The sequence below is a fragment of the Astatotilapia calliptera genome, chromosome 18 (assembly GCF_964374335.1).
Source record: "Astatotilapia calliptera chromosome 18, fAstCal68.1, whole genome shotgun sequence".
Taxonomy (NCBI): Eukaryota; Metazoa; Chordata; class Actinopteri; order Cichliformes; family Cichlidae; genus Astatotilapia; species Astatotilapia calliptera.
Window position 1 is genome coordinate 22,729,384 of NC_137439.1, and position 16,961 is coordinate 22,746,344.

The 16,961-nt window shown below is 39.3% G+C and overlaps 1 protein-coding gene across 2 annotated transcripts; it reads left to right on the top strand.

Moving 5' to 3' along the window:
- The first annotated feature begins 8,659 nt into the window (after nucleotides 1-8,659).
- Nucleotides 8,660-16,961, top strand: LOC113011278 (organic cation/carnitine transporter 2-like). Of its 2 annotated transcripts, XM_026150744.2 has the most exons (10): nucleotides 8,660-9,199; nucleotides 9,394-9,497; nucleotides 10,463-10,617; nucleotides 11,390-11,561; nucleotides 13,651-13,792; nucleotides 13,976-14,070; nucleotides 14,197-14,411; nucleotides 14,511-14,693; nucleotides 15,713-15,848; nucleotides 16,159-16,961. In XM_026150744.2, the coding sequence occupies exons 1-10, from the start codon at nucleotides 8,822-8,824 to the stop codon at nucleotides 16,229-16,231; spliced, it is 1,653 nt and encodes a 550-aa protein (XP_026006529.1). In that variant the 5' UTR covers nucleotides 8,660-8,821; the 3' UTR covers nucleotides 16,232-16,961. The 2 variants fall into 2 exon arrangements, with proteins under 2 accessions (XP_026006529.1, XP_026006531.1); XM_026150746.2 differs by lacking the exons at nucleotides 10,463-10,617; nucleotides 11,390-11,561 and having other exon boundaries at nucleotides 8,683-9,199.

The following is a 16,961-nucleotide window of genomic DNA, read 5'->3' on the forward strand; positions in this document are numbered from 1 at the left end:
GTGTGTGTGTGTGTGTGTGTGTAGGATGTTGTAGCTGTATATTCCTGGATTTTTCAGCCAGGTATATTGTATTCAGTGCAGTTTTGATAAACGCAGTGTGGATCTGAGAAAAGTCGCGGTTCCTGTTACATATACAGGGAACCCATTATAACAGAGCAGTAATAAATGTAGCACAACACAGGAAATGATTAGAACCAAATTAAATGTTTCATATGTAGCTTCTGGATGAAAAGAATCTGCTTTCTACAGTTCATCAGCAGAAAAAAAATACATGGTTATAATAATACACAGTGCAGATATTTATCAAAGAAAGACTGACTAGCAAAACCAAAAATGTCCTCAGGCGCATCATTGGTTACCCCGCAGCCTATTTATTGGCAAACACAATAATGGCTTCAGAAACTTTGCTGTATGGTTATCAAAACATGTTAAATTAACTGCATTCTGTGCAAATCTATACTTATTGATTGTAATTTTGTTTCTGTGAGATATGCAATCCACAGCCAAAAATCTAAGCCGTCCACGTGAGGCAGAAACACGAAAGTTTACAAAAAAATATACAAATTTGAAACGAGGTTTTCAGCGTTTTTTAGCTGGTGTGTTGTCAGGAACTGGTGAACGTGCAGCATCCTGTTGGATAAATCCAGCACAGACATTTCACACTCACAGTTGGGGAGCAATAAAGTAAAAGAGTGCATGAAAGAGTGTATATAACGAAGGATTAAATGATATATATAAACATTTAAATTTATCATTTAATTCTTTGTTACTTTTTAAGTAAATGCGTTTTAATTTTCAAATATTGAGTCAGTCAGTGTCACAGTATATCTTTTTAAAATTCACATAATGAGAAATGCTTTGATAAATTTTTTTAACTTTCTTTGCTATCAGAAGAAACCTCTCTCAGTTTTTCTTACAACATGTGAGACATTGTGAAATTAGCATGATGTTGAAAACCTTGTTTGGAGTGAGGAAAATAAATGTAATCTCCAGTGTTCTGGTTTAAACCTGATATGAAACACTTTATAGATTCATTAAGCGGCGTCTGGGTTTTGCCTGTAACAGTTATATTGCTGTAGTCTGCATATTTTCTAAAGCCTGCTTCTGTCTATAGATAAATTAATTTAATTCGTCTTTGGGTGAGGGAACAATAAAGCCTAAAGACTGAAACTCTGTAGCCTCACTATAGAAATATGTTGGCCTTTTTTTAAATGCAATACGACAGAGAAAAAAATGGAATCATTTAAATATAAGATCCTCATACTTCTGTAGTGTTTGTAAAACAATTAAAAAAACAAACAAACATAAGACTTAAAGTGCATGTTTGCTTTTGCATGTTTTGGTGCTGTTAAGGACTGTGAAGGATCTTGTATGTCAGCATAAGAATGGTTAAAGAAAATTAATTTTAATACTGAAATACAGAATACATATTTTAACTCTATATTTTAAAATCAAGGATAAACTCCCTGCTTGAGATCCTGAGACCCCACTTTCTCTTTTATTTCTAACTCTCTTTTTTTCAGAATTTCCCAACACAGTAATGGCAACATTTTCATCAATCACATTTCTTTATCAAGTGAAAATGCACAGGAGTACAACTTCTCTAGCATCCATATCCTCACAGGCACCGGTTGCTAAGTAACAGAAGGAGAGATGTATTGAGATTGAGATAGAATAGTCAATCAATTCTCCTGTGAGGGCTGTGTGTGTGTGTGTGTGTGTGTGTGTGTGTGTGTGTGTGTGTGTGTGTGTGTGTGTGTGTGTGTGTGTGTGAGAACGCCTGCTGCTGCAGTTTGTTGCAGCCTTTAAGAAAAACACTGAGAACAAATGTGTGTTTTCACAGCTCAGAAGTGATGCAAAAGTATTTGAAATGTCTCTTTAGTGTAAATAATGTAATCTTCCTAATGGATCACAAATGCTAGGAGAGACCACACTTGTCATTTTTAATCCACGAATATAATGAGAGCGACATCTTCAACCGCTTTATATCCAGAGGTCAAAGGTCACCTCAGCTCTCCTCCAGGGATTTGATCAGTTTTTCATCTGCCATTAGAGGCTTTTGGGGAAAAGTCTTATCTTCACCACACAGAAGTGAAGCAACAGCTTGTTAGGCAAACATGCCACTGGAAAAACCTTGTGGCGCCCAAAAGGGGCGGATTGGACCTCATTTGTTTCTCCCAAATCAAAGAGCTCCACCAAGAAGAGAAATAAATAAAACATTCCTGACCTCGGCAGACTTTGTTTGTCCTGAAACCAATGAAACAGAACAAGACGCAACACATGACATGGAAATCAGGTGTTTGTGTTTTTTTAATTGTGTGTTTGTGGAGCTTTCTACGGATTAGGTGTGCTGATTTTAATACATGGTGAAACAAATAAGGGACTTGATGCTTAGAAAGGAAAATACTTTAAAGGTTCTGCAATCTCTGCAGCCAGAACCTAGTGATTGCGGTCTGTGCCTGGGAAGATGACATGGAAAATGCACACGATTTTTTTGCCAAAGGCACCAAAAGGATTAACCCAAGAACTTCCTGTTTTATAAATTTGGGCTATAACCAAAACAACAGGAAAGTGAGGATGTAAACCTCTTTTGTGAGCCACCTTCATGCCTGCTTCCCTCAGGTCTCCTCCAGCAGGAGGCGAAGAAATATGCCGGTTTCATACACTCCATCGATTTTCCCCTCGAACAAAGACAGACAGGGAGAAAGAGAGAGAGCGATGGAAGCGGTGAGCGGAGAGCAGAGTGAAAGAAATGAAAGATAGATGAAGAGCGTTTACCTCGATGGTAAATTTTCTTGTTTCGTCTGCCCGGTGGAATATATCTGGCAATTACTGGCAACTAGAGAAGGAGATGCGAGGATGTAGCTCTATTATTGGGCTAAATTCAAGGTTCTGTGTGCGTACTTCTGATGGGAACATACTCATCAAGCCGATGTCGAGCTCCAAACGTTGAAAAAGCACAGTTTAATGTGAGAGTGAGTGTGACACAGGGCAACACAAACACAGAGCAACAGGAAAGACGGCGAAGAGAAGTTGGGGGGTTGGGGGGGGAGTTGGGCTGGTGTTAAGGTGATTAGTCTGGTGGGTTGGCGATAGAGAGAGTTGATCAATAACCTATCGATCGCCCATTGCAAGTGTCAGGGGGGTAGTGGGAAAGAGAGGGAGGGTGAGAGAAAGGATAGGGAGGGAGTCAGCCCTGGCTTGACTTTTAAAAATCCTTTACTCCGCTGATGACAAATAACCCATTAGACTGCAGGAGAGCTGGAAAATGTGAAAATCCCCCCCTGCTGCACATACACACACATACATACACACACACACACACGTGCACCTGCTTTGCCCCAATGTTGCAAATATTTCTCGGTTTCAAATAAGCGTGCTACAGACCGTTTTTCAACAAAGCCTGCGTGGAAAGGAAAAATCATTTCTGTAAGTAGTGTGGAGGAACTATTGAGCTCAGTGCAGAAAAGTTACTTAGCAGACCATTACTTCAAAGAATTCCTCAAGGCTGAAATATTCACTGGAGCACGGAGCACTCGATACCCACCCTAAAACCTTTTCAAATGTTCTGCAATAAGTCTGTTAGAAATGGGTGACAAATTTGAATGCGACCGAAAGCAGTGCAGAAACAGAGTGGGCTGTTTGCGCTCAGATTTTTCTTTAAAGTGAGCAGTGAGTTTTGAGTTGCAAAATTATGTAAAAATGAATGTGTGTTTTATCGGTGTGTGTCTTGTTTGTAGCTTTGGGGAGATAAATGAAATGAGGTCTTGTTAAAATAATGAGAGGTGCTGAGAAACGGTCTCTTGGGCGTCCCCTTTGAGCCAAGAACAGCGTTAATTAGTCTTAAAAAATGAACACAGAGAGAAATTTATTTTTCAAAAACTATTAGGACCGGGCTAATGAACCCATTTGACAGTGAAGGATGATACTGCATCCCTGTTTTTTACGCTCAAGTAAATGGACTGGTTCTTCTATATCTTATTTTCTACTCTTTTTAGGCAAAACATGATTTATTCCCTTCCCTCAATTAGATCTAACATTCACATCACTTGGGGTTCAGTATCTTGCCCAAGGATACTTTGGCATGCAGACTGGAGCAGCCAGGGATCGAACCACCAACTACCTCCTGAGCTACAGCCACCGTGTATGTGTCATGTATCATGTATGTGTGTCACCAAGAAAGGGGTCACGGTGTTACAAGGTTTGTTGCTCCCTGGTGTGGTCCAGCCCTACAGGATGGGGTCAGAGGTGAAGAGTCTCTGAGTACTTGGAAAAATCAGAGTATAAAGGACGGCAGCGGAGGACTGAATGGTTATTGAATAAGCCATTATTTTTTATTATCCACCGGAAGTCTTTCATGATGGGTTAAAGGGTCCGAGATTGTTGTCAGGATTTGGTGTGTGTGCATGACGTGTGTGCAGGGAAAGAAAAAAACAACAGCTCTTTTCTCATCATGGCTCTCAGTTGTAAAACACTTTCTCTTTGCAGAGGCTTGGAGTTCTGATGGCAGACAGACAATGATGGATTCTCCTCGCGCTAGGCCTCAGTTCTCAAACAGCCATTATCATTACGGACCCTGCTGACTGCAGGGCTCATTTGGACAAACGGAGGGGGCTGTTGATATTTGAGGGAAGCCACGTGTAAGAGTGATGAGGAATACATAGCCTCTTTGCCCAGTTCCCTCTTTCTCATGCACACTCTTCTCTCTCTCATCCTTTTTCCAGCTTTCATTTGCCCTATTTTTTCCCGTTTTACTTCCCCTGCCTCTCTTTCTCTCGCTCTCTCCTTCCTGTGTCCTTGTCTCCTCTGTGTACCCCCCCCCCCCCCCCACACACACACACACACACACACAAACGTGTACGCTGCCCTCTAAGACTGCCCTGCCCCCACACAGTGTCTCTCTCAAATTAATGTGAAGATATTGACAAGTGATGGGCTTAGAAGGTATAGATCATCAGGAGGGAGAGGAAAAGAGAGACGAGACCAAGCTGAACTGCTCCTTACTAAGTGAGGGCTTTCCCTGTTGCTACCCAGCAGCTTAAGTCTGTAAGTGGTGGCTGCAGAAGTGCAGCAGTTAATCAGGTGTTTCTCATACTCGGTCTTCAAGAAAGCGTGATGGGTGGAGGCGAGAGGTAAAACAATGACTTTTTCAGGCTTACATACACAAAGTATAAAATAAAAGCCAGGCACATAAATATGTGTCACACTTGCACACTACTCTGTGCAAACTGGATAAAGCTGCTAACAAAGGGCAGAGGACCACTTGGTCAATATGCCAGTTACCCAGATGAAGGTAAGGAAAGGGCAAATCATAGCCAATCAGTGAAGAGCTTTCACTGTCCTCTAGCAAGAGCTGACCCCCTGACCCTATTTGATGACCCTCAGGCCAAAGGTCAACACTCCAGGGGTCAGAGGGCATCGCCATAGACTGGCCAGAGAGGCACTGTCATGGCAACAGCACTGCCTAAAGAATGGTAAGGTGTGGCCAGCATGTGGATTGGAAGATGGGGATGTGATGGTACCTGATTTGTTACTAACTTAAATTTGAGGGGTTTTCCGTTTTATTGTTGTGTACATAAAATACATTTTATACCTCTGCTCTGGTACCTATGGAAATTTGTTAACCTGGGTTCTTTTCTGATGTCACGGCTCTCATGTCTTTGATTTGTCAGCGGTTTAACCGCTTCACTCATTTCCCTCATTCAAATGTGTGTTTGAAACTCAAGGGGAGTAAATAGACAAATTAATCAAATGTGTACACAAGAACTTCTTTCTTCCCCAATAAGTCATCTAAGTCATCCAAAGTCTGGTAAGATTAACGTTGTGACCCTTTACAAGGAGCCTGAACTTTAGCTTTAGAACAAGTGAATTGCCCCTTGTTACTAAACCCTAAGTAATAAGTGAGGTCAGTTTTTTCAATGCTTAAATCCTTCATATTTTAAATAAATTATTCCAGTTTACATAACTGGTATTTTGTATTGGACACAGCATTTACATATGCAAAAAAAGATTCTTTCCTCATGAAGTAAAAATTTTGAATAAAATGTAACTGGACTATATAGAAATCAATAGGGAAGGAAATATATAAATTAATACAATTCAAGGAAATATTCATGGTGTACCAATCGCATCATTTTCATTATACTAAAATCCATTAAATTCAAATACATTGTTCTTCTGTAACAAAATCACATAGAAAATGTTATATGTAATTAAATTACTATAAGTCAACAATATATATTTTAAGTGCATTTTTGGACTTCTGTGTTTCATATAAAGCCTGTTCTGGATGTTTATTTCATTCTGTTGCTTCTGTTAATCACCTGTTTTAAGAGCCGGTGTACCTTTTGTACCGGAATCCATGCTGGGTTGCACCATCTTGTGGTGGTTGTGCGCACAGCTCCTGTGGTATTGCTGCTTCTATTAAACTTAGCTGCTAGTATATCAAGTACAATTGTGTTAGTCCATTAATTCACTTATGGACTTTTAAGTTGGTTGCCAACATAGAGATGTACTTGTCTGGTTCCAGTGTAATATTAAATGAGCAAATGGTAAACTTATCATTACTCAATAGTCCACGTTTTTGTCTGGGTTCAACCTCACCTCATGGTACAAACAGCATGAAATAGAAAAACTGAGGGGTAAAGTTTTTCTATTGACCTTTCCTGCTCAGCAATACTCAGTTGAGTAAGCCTATTTGTAGGCTGTGTAACTCTGTAGAGGTGTAACATGTGGACTAAAGTGAAAGTAAATTAAAGTGAACAAAGGATATTCAAAAGTCCTGTCCCTAATTGTACACTGTAGCGCTGTCAAAGTAACTGCTGTTTACTGCTAACAGGCATGTTTCCAGTAGCGCAGAGGCATTGAAAAGAGAGAGGTTGGTATTAGAATTTGCCCTGAGAGCACAAGAGCTACAAAACTTTCAAAGAGAAATTGGGCAATGCTATTAGCAGTTACAGGCCTGCTGCAGCCGATCCCTCATCTCCCTACTTGAACCGTCACTCAGGTTATTCAGGTACAGTCAAGAAGGACAGCACATCACGTTGCTCTTTCTTTCCATGTGTGTGTAGGAATATACATTACTGTGTGTACAGCTACATAGGTAATGCATATTCAGTTCAATTAAGTTCTGTTTTATTTATATAGAACCAAATCACAACAAAAGTTGCCTCAAGGTGCTATACACTGTAAGCTACACACCCAACAATAATACAAAGAAAACAGAGAAAAACACGATGACCAAGCCCTTAGGCGACAGTGGGAACGAAAAAGTCAGTTTTAGCAGAAAGAAACGTGCCACTTGTAATTTCATTGTACCTGTGACAACGACAATAATGACATTCTGATTCTGATTCCAGCAGAACCAGGCTCAGGGAGGGGCGGCCATCTGCTACCACCGGATGGGGGTGAGTAGGATAAAGGAGCCTCTGTGGAAGAGAGCCAGAGATTAATAATAACAAATAATTAAGCAGCCTACTCCTATTGCAGCATAACTAAGGGAGGATTCAGGGTCACCTGATCCAGCCCTAACTATATGCTTTAGAAAAAAAGAAAGTTTTAAACCTAATCTTGAAAGTATAAGCTGGTTCCACAGAAGGGGCCAATAAAGAGAAGTTAATATACAAGAAATAAGCTCTCTTTTTCTAGTATCTGTCAATATTCTCGCTGCAGCATTTTAGATGAATTCAATTTTCAGGGAGTTTTCAGGACATCTTGATAATAACGAATTACAGTCCAGCCTAGAGGTATTAAATGCATGAACTAGTTTTTTAGCGTCACTCTGAGATAGGATTTTTCTAATTTTACAGATATTGCGCAAATGGTAGTCCTATTTGTTCAATATGTGCATTAAAGGACATATCCTGGTCAAAAATAACTCCAAGATTCCTATCAGTGTTTCTGGAGGCCAGATTAATGCCATCCAGAATGGACATCTGTCTAGAAACCGCATTTCTAAGATTTTTAGGTCTTTATGTCTTTAAGACATTCCTGCAGTTTAACTAACTTGTGTGTGTTATCTGGCTTGATCCACAGATAGTCATATGAGCAACAACAATAACATAAAATGTACATTTAAAAAAAGTTAAATTAACATAAAATAATTTGATTTTTTTTTAAAATAAAAGTTATGGCGCTGTTTATAAAAATTAGTAATTATGTAATTAAATAAAAGGCAGTGACAAACAAAAATAAACAAACAAAAAAAACGTGTTTAGTCTGGATTTATACGAACTGAGATTTGGAGAGCTGGTGTTTGATGCACGGAGCAGGAAAACTGAGAACAGAGTGTTTCTCTGCGTTCACAGTCAGTGTTTATGGTTTCTAACCCTGCGGCAGCATGTGGGAAGAGAAGTTCCTGGCAATCATACATTTTATTCCGACGTTGATGTGAACGCTTGTTATGACTAACTAGGCTTGGTATTAACATTGACAACTAACAGATTCGTTTATAAGACAGCTGTCCGAAATCCCGATTGATCATCGAGCATTCAGCGAGCAGGGAGTTATCAGTATGTGTAAGGGAAAGAAGTAGTCTAGTGGCAGATGGTATCCTTACATAAGCCAAATACGCTTGTGCAAGCGTTAAAAGCTGCCCTTCCAGTTTTACCAGGAAGGAAAAGTGTGCTTTGTGGGATGAAAGGTTCAAAAGCAATTCAATGACTGAAGAGTACAGTTACAGTCTGCAGGTGTCTGCTTTTCTTTTTTCTTTTTCTTTCTTTCTTTCTATGCACGGCATGTCTGGTTTGACATGTTGCATAAGGTATCTTAAAGCAACTCTCTAGAAACAGTTCGCTTGCGCTTCTCCAGGTTTTTTGCGAGCATGTCAAATGGAAATATCAGAGACTTTGACGAAATCACGTCTTTTCTGGGCGACTACGGGCTCTTTCAAATTCTCGTTATGGTTCTGCTCAGTGTAAGTACAATGCCCGCAGGATACATGGGTGTAATTGTGGTTTTTGTTTCGGATACACCCGAACATTATTGCAGAAGCCCAAACAGCTCCTCGCGCAACGGCACAGAGTGGGAACAGGAGAATGGTTTCCATGACCGGGGCAGCTGGATGGGACCGGGCAGCTGCTCTCGATACAAGCTCAATGAAAACTGGACAGAAAAAGCAGCCGGCTTCAATGACACAGAACAGTGTTTGGACGGCTGGGTTTTCAGCACTGACAAATACACCACCACCATCGTTTCTGAGGTTCAGTACTGCCTAAATGATCACTGACAGTCAGCCTGTAGTACACGAATTGTTTCGTATGGCTGTGACATTAAAAGACTTCGAGAGCTAAAACATGTAAAAATTGCTTCATGTATTCGAAATAAACTCACTTTATTCTATTATTTTTGTCTGAACGTAACCCGAATAACCATATTCTCTCCTTTTAACTGAAGTGGGATCTTGTGTGCGACAATGCATGGAAAGTCCCTTTCTCCACCTCTTTCTTCTTTGTGGGGGCACTTATTGGATCTTTTATTAGTGGACATCTATCAGACCGGTAAGTCTGTCATATAAAAATATGTAATCAGCCTTTGTTTAAAAAACGTTAAGATAAGGAGGCTGAAAGATATCGTGGCTTTAACAAGTAGCCTTTGTCTTCTTTTTTTTCACGAGGAAAGGTTAAAAAAGTTTTTTTTTTTCTTACCTGGGTGAATTGAAAAAAAAAATCATAAAAAGCTTTTGATATATGATTGCTAAAGTGACCTACAAATAAAACTAGTTGCTTTAAAGTTTTAGGAGGAGAGTTAAATTGTTTTCAGAACAGATAAGTCATGTAAAAATATTTAATACTGCAGTCTGAAAGATGGAGGAGTGTGGCTCAAAGAGGCTCCTAAATTTAGGTCTGTGTATTAAATGTGCATGTTCTTTTGTGTGAGTATGTATTTCCTGGCTGAAAACTATCAAGAGTGTATTTAGAACTCTGCAGGTTTGAGGTTCAAGCCTGCAGAGCTGTTTTCATGTCATCTGAGGCTTGTGTTTGTTTCCAGTTTGGATTCTATGATCCGCTTGTCTCAGCAAGTTGTTTGGTAAACGGATCAAAGATCTGGAAGCAGATATTCAGTCTAAATATCCAGGTAGTGGGCAACAGAGCAACATAGTGTACGCACTACTGTGGTAGAAGGGAATCTTTTTCTTAGTTCATAACAAGCAGGCAAAGCTACAAGTAAAGATTGTCTCTTTCACTTTTAGTTATTGGTATTTGGGTTGTTTTTTTTATTTTAAATTTTTTTTTATATATATATATATATTTACATATGTATTATTTGATGAGCTGAAACCAAACAATTTTTAGCAGTGGTGCTGACAGAAAACAATTAAAACCCATACCATCTGAGAGAATCAAAAAAATAGAGAGAAGTAAAACTGATAACCAGCCCAAACTCACTATGATACTGTTATGTTTTCATGACATTACATCTTTACATCTCTGTATTCCCTATTTCTGCATAACTTTTCTTACAGATTTGGTAGAAAGCCAGTATTTTTTTTCACTATGATCCTACAAACAGTCACCGCTTTGATCCAGGTCACCTCCGTCAGCTGGGTGATGTTCACTATCCTCAACTGTCTAAGAGGACTTGGCCAAATTTCCAATTTCATTGCATCACTCGTACTCGGTAAGGCAGCCCATTTGCTCCTATCACACTTCAAGAAGTCTCGGCATGTATTCTCCAGGGCTGAAACAAAGTGTAGCACAGAGCCATGCTTCTGTTCCTCAGCGTGGCGGTGGTTCAAAACCCATTGAAAGGTTGTGCTGTACCAATTCATTTTGGGTCTTAAAAACCTGGTTGTATTGTGTTGAGGCAGTTTAAAGAAGCATTAATCACTATTTCTTGTCTTTTTGTTAAACATATCACATTTACCTAACACAGAGGAGACACACGTTTCTAGTAGGGTTACATCATCCAGCGTAAAAAAAAAAAATTGTGCCAAACACGTTGATCCTTCCGCTGTGGTGACATTTTATAAATAAAAGGTCAGCCAATAGAAGCTTTCATGTGAACGAGCAGAATTAAAGTCTACATAAAAGTTTCTTTAACCCCGAGAGGTCTAATCAGCATCTGTGGTGATCCTAACCATAATTTATTATATTATTTAATTTCTTCTGACTATGATTGCCGACTCCTGTTTGTCTGAACAAAGCTGTATTTTTCAGCTCCAGAGGTATCTCCATGAAATCAGATAAAGTGCCTCAAGCATTGAAGGAGCATCCTTTTGATCTAAGGCTGTGCTCCTTGAAAGAAAGGCGTTTTGGCTTTTTGTAGCTTACTTTTCATCTCCAAGGCTCTAGGCTAAAGTAAAATACTCCTTTAAGCCATTGTCTCAGAAAACCAATCCTCTCATGTTTCCTTTCATTAAAGCCCAATCCTTCATCTTTGTCTTGTCCAGGTTCTGAAATGCTGAGTAAGTCTGCCAGGGTGACCTACATTCTGCTGGGACACAGTCTTGGGTTTGGCTTTGGTTATGCCTTATTGCCCCTCTTTGCTTACTTCATACGTGGCTGGAGGATGCTGCTGGTTGCTGCTGCCCTCCCAGGCTTCCTATTTATTCCAACGTGGTGGTAAATCTAATGGATGATGATTCATGTAACCAGTGCACAGAGAATTTTATTAGGACTTTGTGCACCCCTGCATTTCAGTGCATTAATCCGATATTAGCAATGCAATTTTAGAGAAACATGTCAGTATTCGGGTTTTAGCATTCAGTTAAAGGTTACGTAAAAAATCTGAATGGGGAAAGATTTTACCATGATATTATTGTAAGTGCTATTGGCTGTTTTTAAAAAAACAAAAAAACAAAACAAAAACATAACATAAGAGTCTCTTGGATTAACTCTAATAAAACATATATAATATTGTGGTCTGATGAAAATGACCAGAGCAGCTGGAGCTGATACAATGACATAGCTAACTCACATAACTGCTGTTTATATTTGTGGTGTTCACGACATGCCCAGCCTTGTCAATAAGTAGCTATAGGTTCCTGTTAAACAAAACTGGAAAACTGAGTCCACAGTTACTTGTTAAACTCAATTTCCATGTGATGCTGCATGTGGATGTCTCATAACAGCAACTTTGCTTCTTGTTATGAAAAGTATAAAACATATTCACATACATTATAGAAATATTTGATCAGCGAGTGGAGACCAACAGACGTGTTACAGCAGGCAACATCAAAATTTGTGCATGTACTATTTGGTTTCACTGTGAAAGTAACTCTGGAACGTTTGATGAATGCAGAGTTAGAACAGAAGTCAGTCAATGCCTGCAAGATAATGTTTTTGTTTAGTCAGATACATTACATGTACATATTCTGTCACTCAGCGTAAGGAATTAGAATATTTTTTATTTATCCTTCAATCTAACCAGCCAAGCTAAACGAATCTATTTTTTTTTGGTTTTATTTGTCTTTGTGTTAATATATAACATAAAAAACTGTTCAAGGGCAAGTTGCATCAAAGCAAACCAGAAGATTTCTGAAATAATGCCCTTTAGGCAGGCAAGGCCAAATTAGGGAAATTTGAAAATAACCTATCAGCACAAACATGTCACGCCAACTGTCAGGCACGGTGGTGGAGGGTGGTGATTTGAGTTTGTTTTGCAGCCACAGGATTTGGGCACCTTGCAATCACTAGGCCGACCATGAACACCTCTGTATACCAAAGTATTGTTAAGTCAGATGTGAGGCCAGCTGTCGGACAAATAAAGCTTCATCCAAATTGTGTCATGTAACAGGACAATGATTGAAGCCACAGCAGCAAATCTGCGACAGAATGGCTGAAAAACAAAAGAATCAAGGTGTTGCCATGGCCCAGTCAAAGTCCAGATCTCACCCTGACTGAAATGCTGTGGCAAAACCTTAAAAGAGCAAATAAACGAATGCCCACAAACTGCAATGAACTGAAGCAACATTGTAAAAAAGAGTGGGTCAAAGTTCCTTCACAGCGATATGAGAGACCCATAAAGTCATGCAGAAAACTTTTACTTCAAGTTATTGCTGCTAAAGGTGGTTCTACAAGCTACTGAATCACAGGTTGTACGTAGTTTTCCAAAGGACTGCTTAGAGTCAAAACCAGTGAAAAATATCTTTTTGACAGGAGTGTATATATACTGGAGGAGTGTCCACCACACAGACAGAGAGAGAGAAAACAACAACGGACCCAACCCAGTACAGGATCTAAATAAACAGGAATAATGAAATAAAACAGATTAATGAACTTAATTAATGAACCTCAAAATTGTTCCTCATATATACTCTGACATGTAGATTTAGTTACATCTGGTATCACACAGTATATCAAATCCGTACATTACTGAACTGGCGTTACTGAAAACTGTTATGCTGTCAAATCCACTGAGGGTTTTGCTGAGTGATGCAATAAGTCTTTCGTTTTCTTTTAGAAACCAGAATGGCACACACATAAAACAAAGTCCAGCCTCACTATCCTTTTTACGAGCGCATGAAACTAATTTCTCAAAAGCAAAGTTCACTCACGATCAGTTCAGACAAGATAACACTGTTGTCAGTCAGCCTGGACGACATTTGGGTGACAGTTGTGATAGATAACACGTGTTTTCACTGAATCTGGAAAAATCTTGTTTTGAGGTGCATGTTTTGCTACACGCTTTTCACTGCTCTTGTGTGTGCAGCTTGATTCCTGAGTCGCCTCGTTGGCTTTTGCAGAAAGGTCGAGTGGAGGAGGCTGAGCTTGTCATACGTAAGGCTGCCCAGTGGAACAGAGTCCCCGCCCCTGAGGTCATATTCAGAGCTGGGGATTGCTTGGAGCTCATGGTACCATTTTTTTTTTTTTATTTCCTTGAGCTATGAAAGCCATTGTGCTCCAGTATAAAATATAACTTAAATTGTAGAAATCACACAATACTTTTCCACCATGCAATCTGAAATTATTATATATTCAGTGTGGACAGACGACTTTGCTCTATAATGTTCTGTTTCTTTCTGTGTCTAATTCAGCAAAATAAAGATGAAGAAGAGCAGACATACACTTACATGGACTTGATGCGCACCCATAACATAAGGAACATAACAATTTTAGGTGTTTTCATATGGTAATGGGCTTTCCGGAAACATACAGTAATGCCAGATATTGTGTTGCATATTTTAGTAGCAATAATTATGCTGTCTAATGTAAAACAAACTTGTATTGCTGAGTCTTGATTATGCTTTTTTTGCAGGATCTCTGTGGCCATGGTCTACTATGGGCTCTCTCTCAATAGCAGCAACCTGCATGGAAACATCTACCTCAACTGCTTCATTTCTGCAGCCATTGACATTGTTGTGTATGTAGCCACCTGGCTTCTGATTGATAGGGCTCCACGGCCCACTTTACTCTTCACCACGCTGATGTTCTGCGGTATCATGCTTCTGGTTATAAAGCTGGTTCCTGAAGGTATGTGTACAATATTAGCAGTGCCAGGAATTAACTAGAACACTCGGTAGATTAGCACTTTGTTTAAACTTTTTCTAATCACTGCCTTTTTCTTTCCAGACATGCCCATCATGGTCCAGGTGTTGGCTTTGGTGGGAAAGACTGGTGTATCTGCTGCTTACTGCTTTATCTACGTGTTTTTCACTGAGCTGATGCCCACTGTGGTCAGAAACATGGGCTTGGGGATCTGCGCCACAGCTGCACGAATAGGAGCTATCATATGTCCTTATTTACTTTACATGGGTAAGTGTGCTTTCTTTTTGTTTTTCGGTCAGAGAGCTTAGGGGAGGTGCATGGGCATCAAAGCTGAAGCAACAATATCCATGTTCGGGGCTAATCTGGCATTTTAGTATTTCAGTTAGTGTTTCACTTTGATAACAGGGGCAGTGGTTAGCATTGCTGGCTCACAGCGAGAAGCGTTATATCCATGTTAGGGCATTTCTGTGTGGAGTCGGTACATTTTCCTCATGTGTGGGTAGTCTGGCTCCTTCGTACAGTCTATAGACATGTGTGGGGTTAGGCTAACTAGATGTGAAGCATCTATGGTTGTCTGTCTCACCCTATGATAATTAAGTCTCCCAGCAACCCTAAAACGGATAAGCAGAAGAAACTGGATGGATGGACTTTGATTGGACAGCCTAACATTGCATCCTGGTTTGATCATGATTTCTGTAATAGGTTTGCAGTTCATGAGCCTGAGTGAAGGAAGCCGTGACAACAGAATTGACCTTAATGTGTAAAATCAACAGAGGCCACTTTCAAATGACAAAGTCCACTTTAGGATTGACGGTTTAATAAATAACACTATACATGCAGTTATTATCAGAGGCCTCATCCTCATTTCTACTGTGACCTAGAGTTGTCATGTGTGATTTAAGTGGTTTGATTAAGGAAGTCTGTTTTCCACCTCTCTTGAAATTATTTTTAGTTGGTTACAATTTTGTATATTCATTTCCCCAATGGTTTTCTCATCTTCTCTGGACTCTGTATATCTTTTTATTTCTGAAATACATCTTGGTAACCTGACCTCCTTCCATTATTGTGTACAAGAGAATGTGCTAACACCATTTTTCCCTTTTTCCGTTTTGTTTTTTTGTTGCCAGTATATTGCGTTATTGATCTGGTTTTAAATGTATTTGTAAATGTTGTAATATAATTCTTAATGCTTGTGTATTGTGCACATCTTCATGATGTGGAAATCCTTTTAACAGTGAAAAGATCTCTCATCGTTCCATTTTAAATGCCTTTTATTTTTCTTGCAGGTCTATACAGCAAGATCCTTCCCTACATCATTTTTGGCACAGCCAGTATTATGGCTGCTGCCGTTAGCATGTTGTTGCCAGACACCAGAAACAGCAAACTCCCTGACCTTCTCATCCAGACCAAACACATCAGACGGTATGCTGTTGATGGACGTACCGAGTTCAGATTTCCCTTTTATTTTAATGGCGTAATGTTTGTGGATGGGAGTACACTATAACCATGACCTGAAATTAAAGGATCCGGCTTTTGATAATAAGTCTGTTACTAATGTATTTGTATTATGCAGTATATATAAACACACTGGCTCGCATCAGAAAAATTTTAATTAAAAGGAGCAAAAATTCTTCAGAGCCAACTGAATCGCAGCATTTTTTGTGTGTGTGTGTATTTTAGCCATTCTTATTTATCTGTTCATTCTGCCTTCGTTTCTCTTTATATCTTTAAGCTTCTCCTGCTGTTCAAAGGAAGCTCTTTCAACCCGACCTGATGCAACTGAAGGCTTCAAAGAAGTGAACTAGAGTGCCATCTACTGAAAGGAAATCACACAGCAAGTGTGGAAGGACCACATGCATTTGAAGATGAACTACATGTATCGTTAGCTTTAAGATGTGTCTGTAGGACTGTGAGAGGTTAATCTGAAGAAAGTTAACTGAGCTTCTTTGTTCTTGTCATGCAGAATTAGTGATATACTTAAATTCCTGGGTTTACACTTTCTCCATCCAGAGTCTTAAATGGTGCTTTTGTTTTTGGCCTACTTGATTGTTCGTCTGTTTGTTTTTCAGAATGTATTTTTATGCACTCTTGTATTTACAACATTTATTAAAATAAACTGCATCTCACAATGATGTAGACAAAAAATAAATTGTGTAGATGGTTTTGAAATAGATTTTCCTAATTTGATAAGTCTTCATGTCTGTCCAGTTTTTGCTGATTTAGAAAAACACCCCTCATTTCATTATATTGTGCTAGGAAAATCAGATTTATTGAAACGTGTGTAAAAATACATTCGGAATACAAAAATAGTTTGCACAATTCTAAAGAGCCTGAAAGTGGTACCACCCTTATTTTTCAGTATGTCCTGAACTCTTTTAAGCTTTCTTAGGAATAGTTCTCCAGGGTTCTTGAACAATATTCAAGCTCTTCTTTTTTGTTTGTTGGCTGTATTTTGTTCTGTTCCCAGTGCTGTGGTCCAGATTCTGATGAGGAAAATCCATCACTTCCAGTGTTCCACTAAAGACATGATTTTCA

What these genes read in the sequence shown, in the direction of transcription:
- LOC113011278 (XM_026150744.2), top strand. Translation starts at nt 8,822, where the DNA reads ATGTCAAATGGAAATATCAGAGACTTTGACGAAATCACGTCTTTTCTG. An exon ending in CTATTTATTCCAACGTGGTG is followed by an intron (nt 11,562 to 13,650) that starts GTAAATCTAATG and finishes TTGTGTGTGCAG; the next exon opens with CTTGATTCCTGAGTCGCCTC. An exon ending in GGGATTGCTTGGAGCTCATG is followed by an intron (nt 13,793 to 13,975) that starts GTACCATTTTTT and finishes TGTCTAATTCAG; the next exon opens with CAAAATAAAGATGAAGAAGA.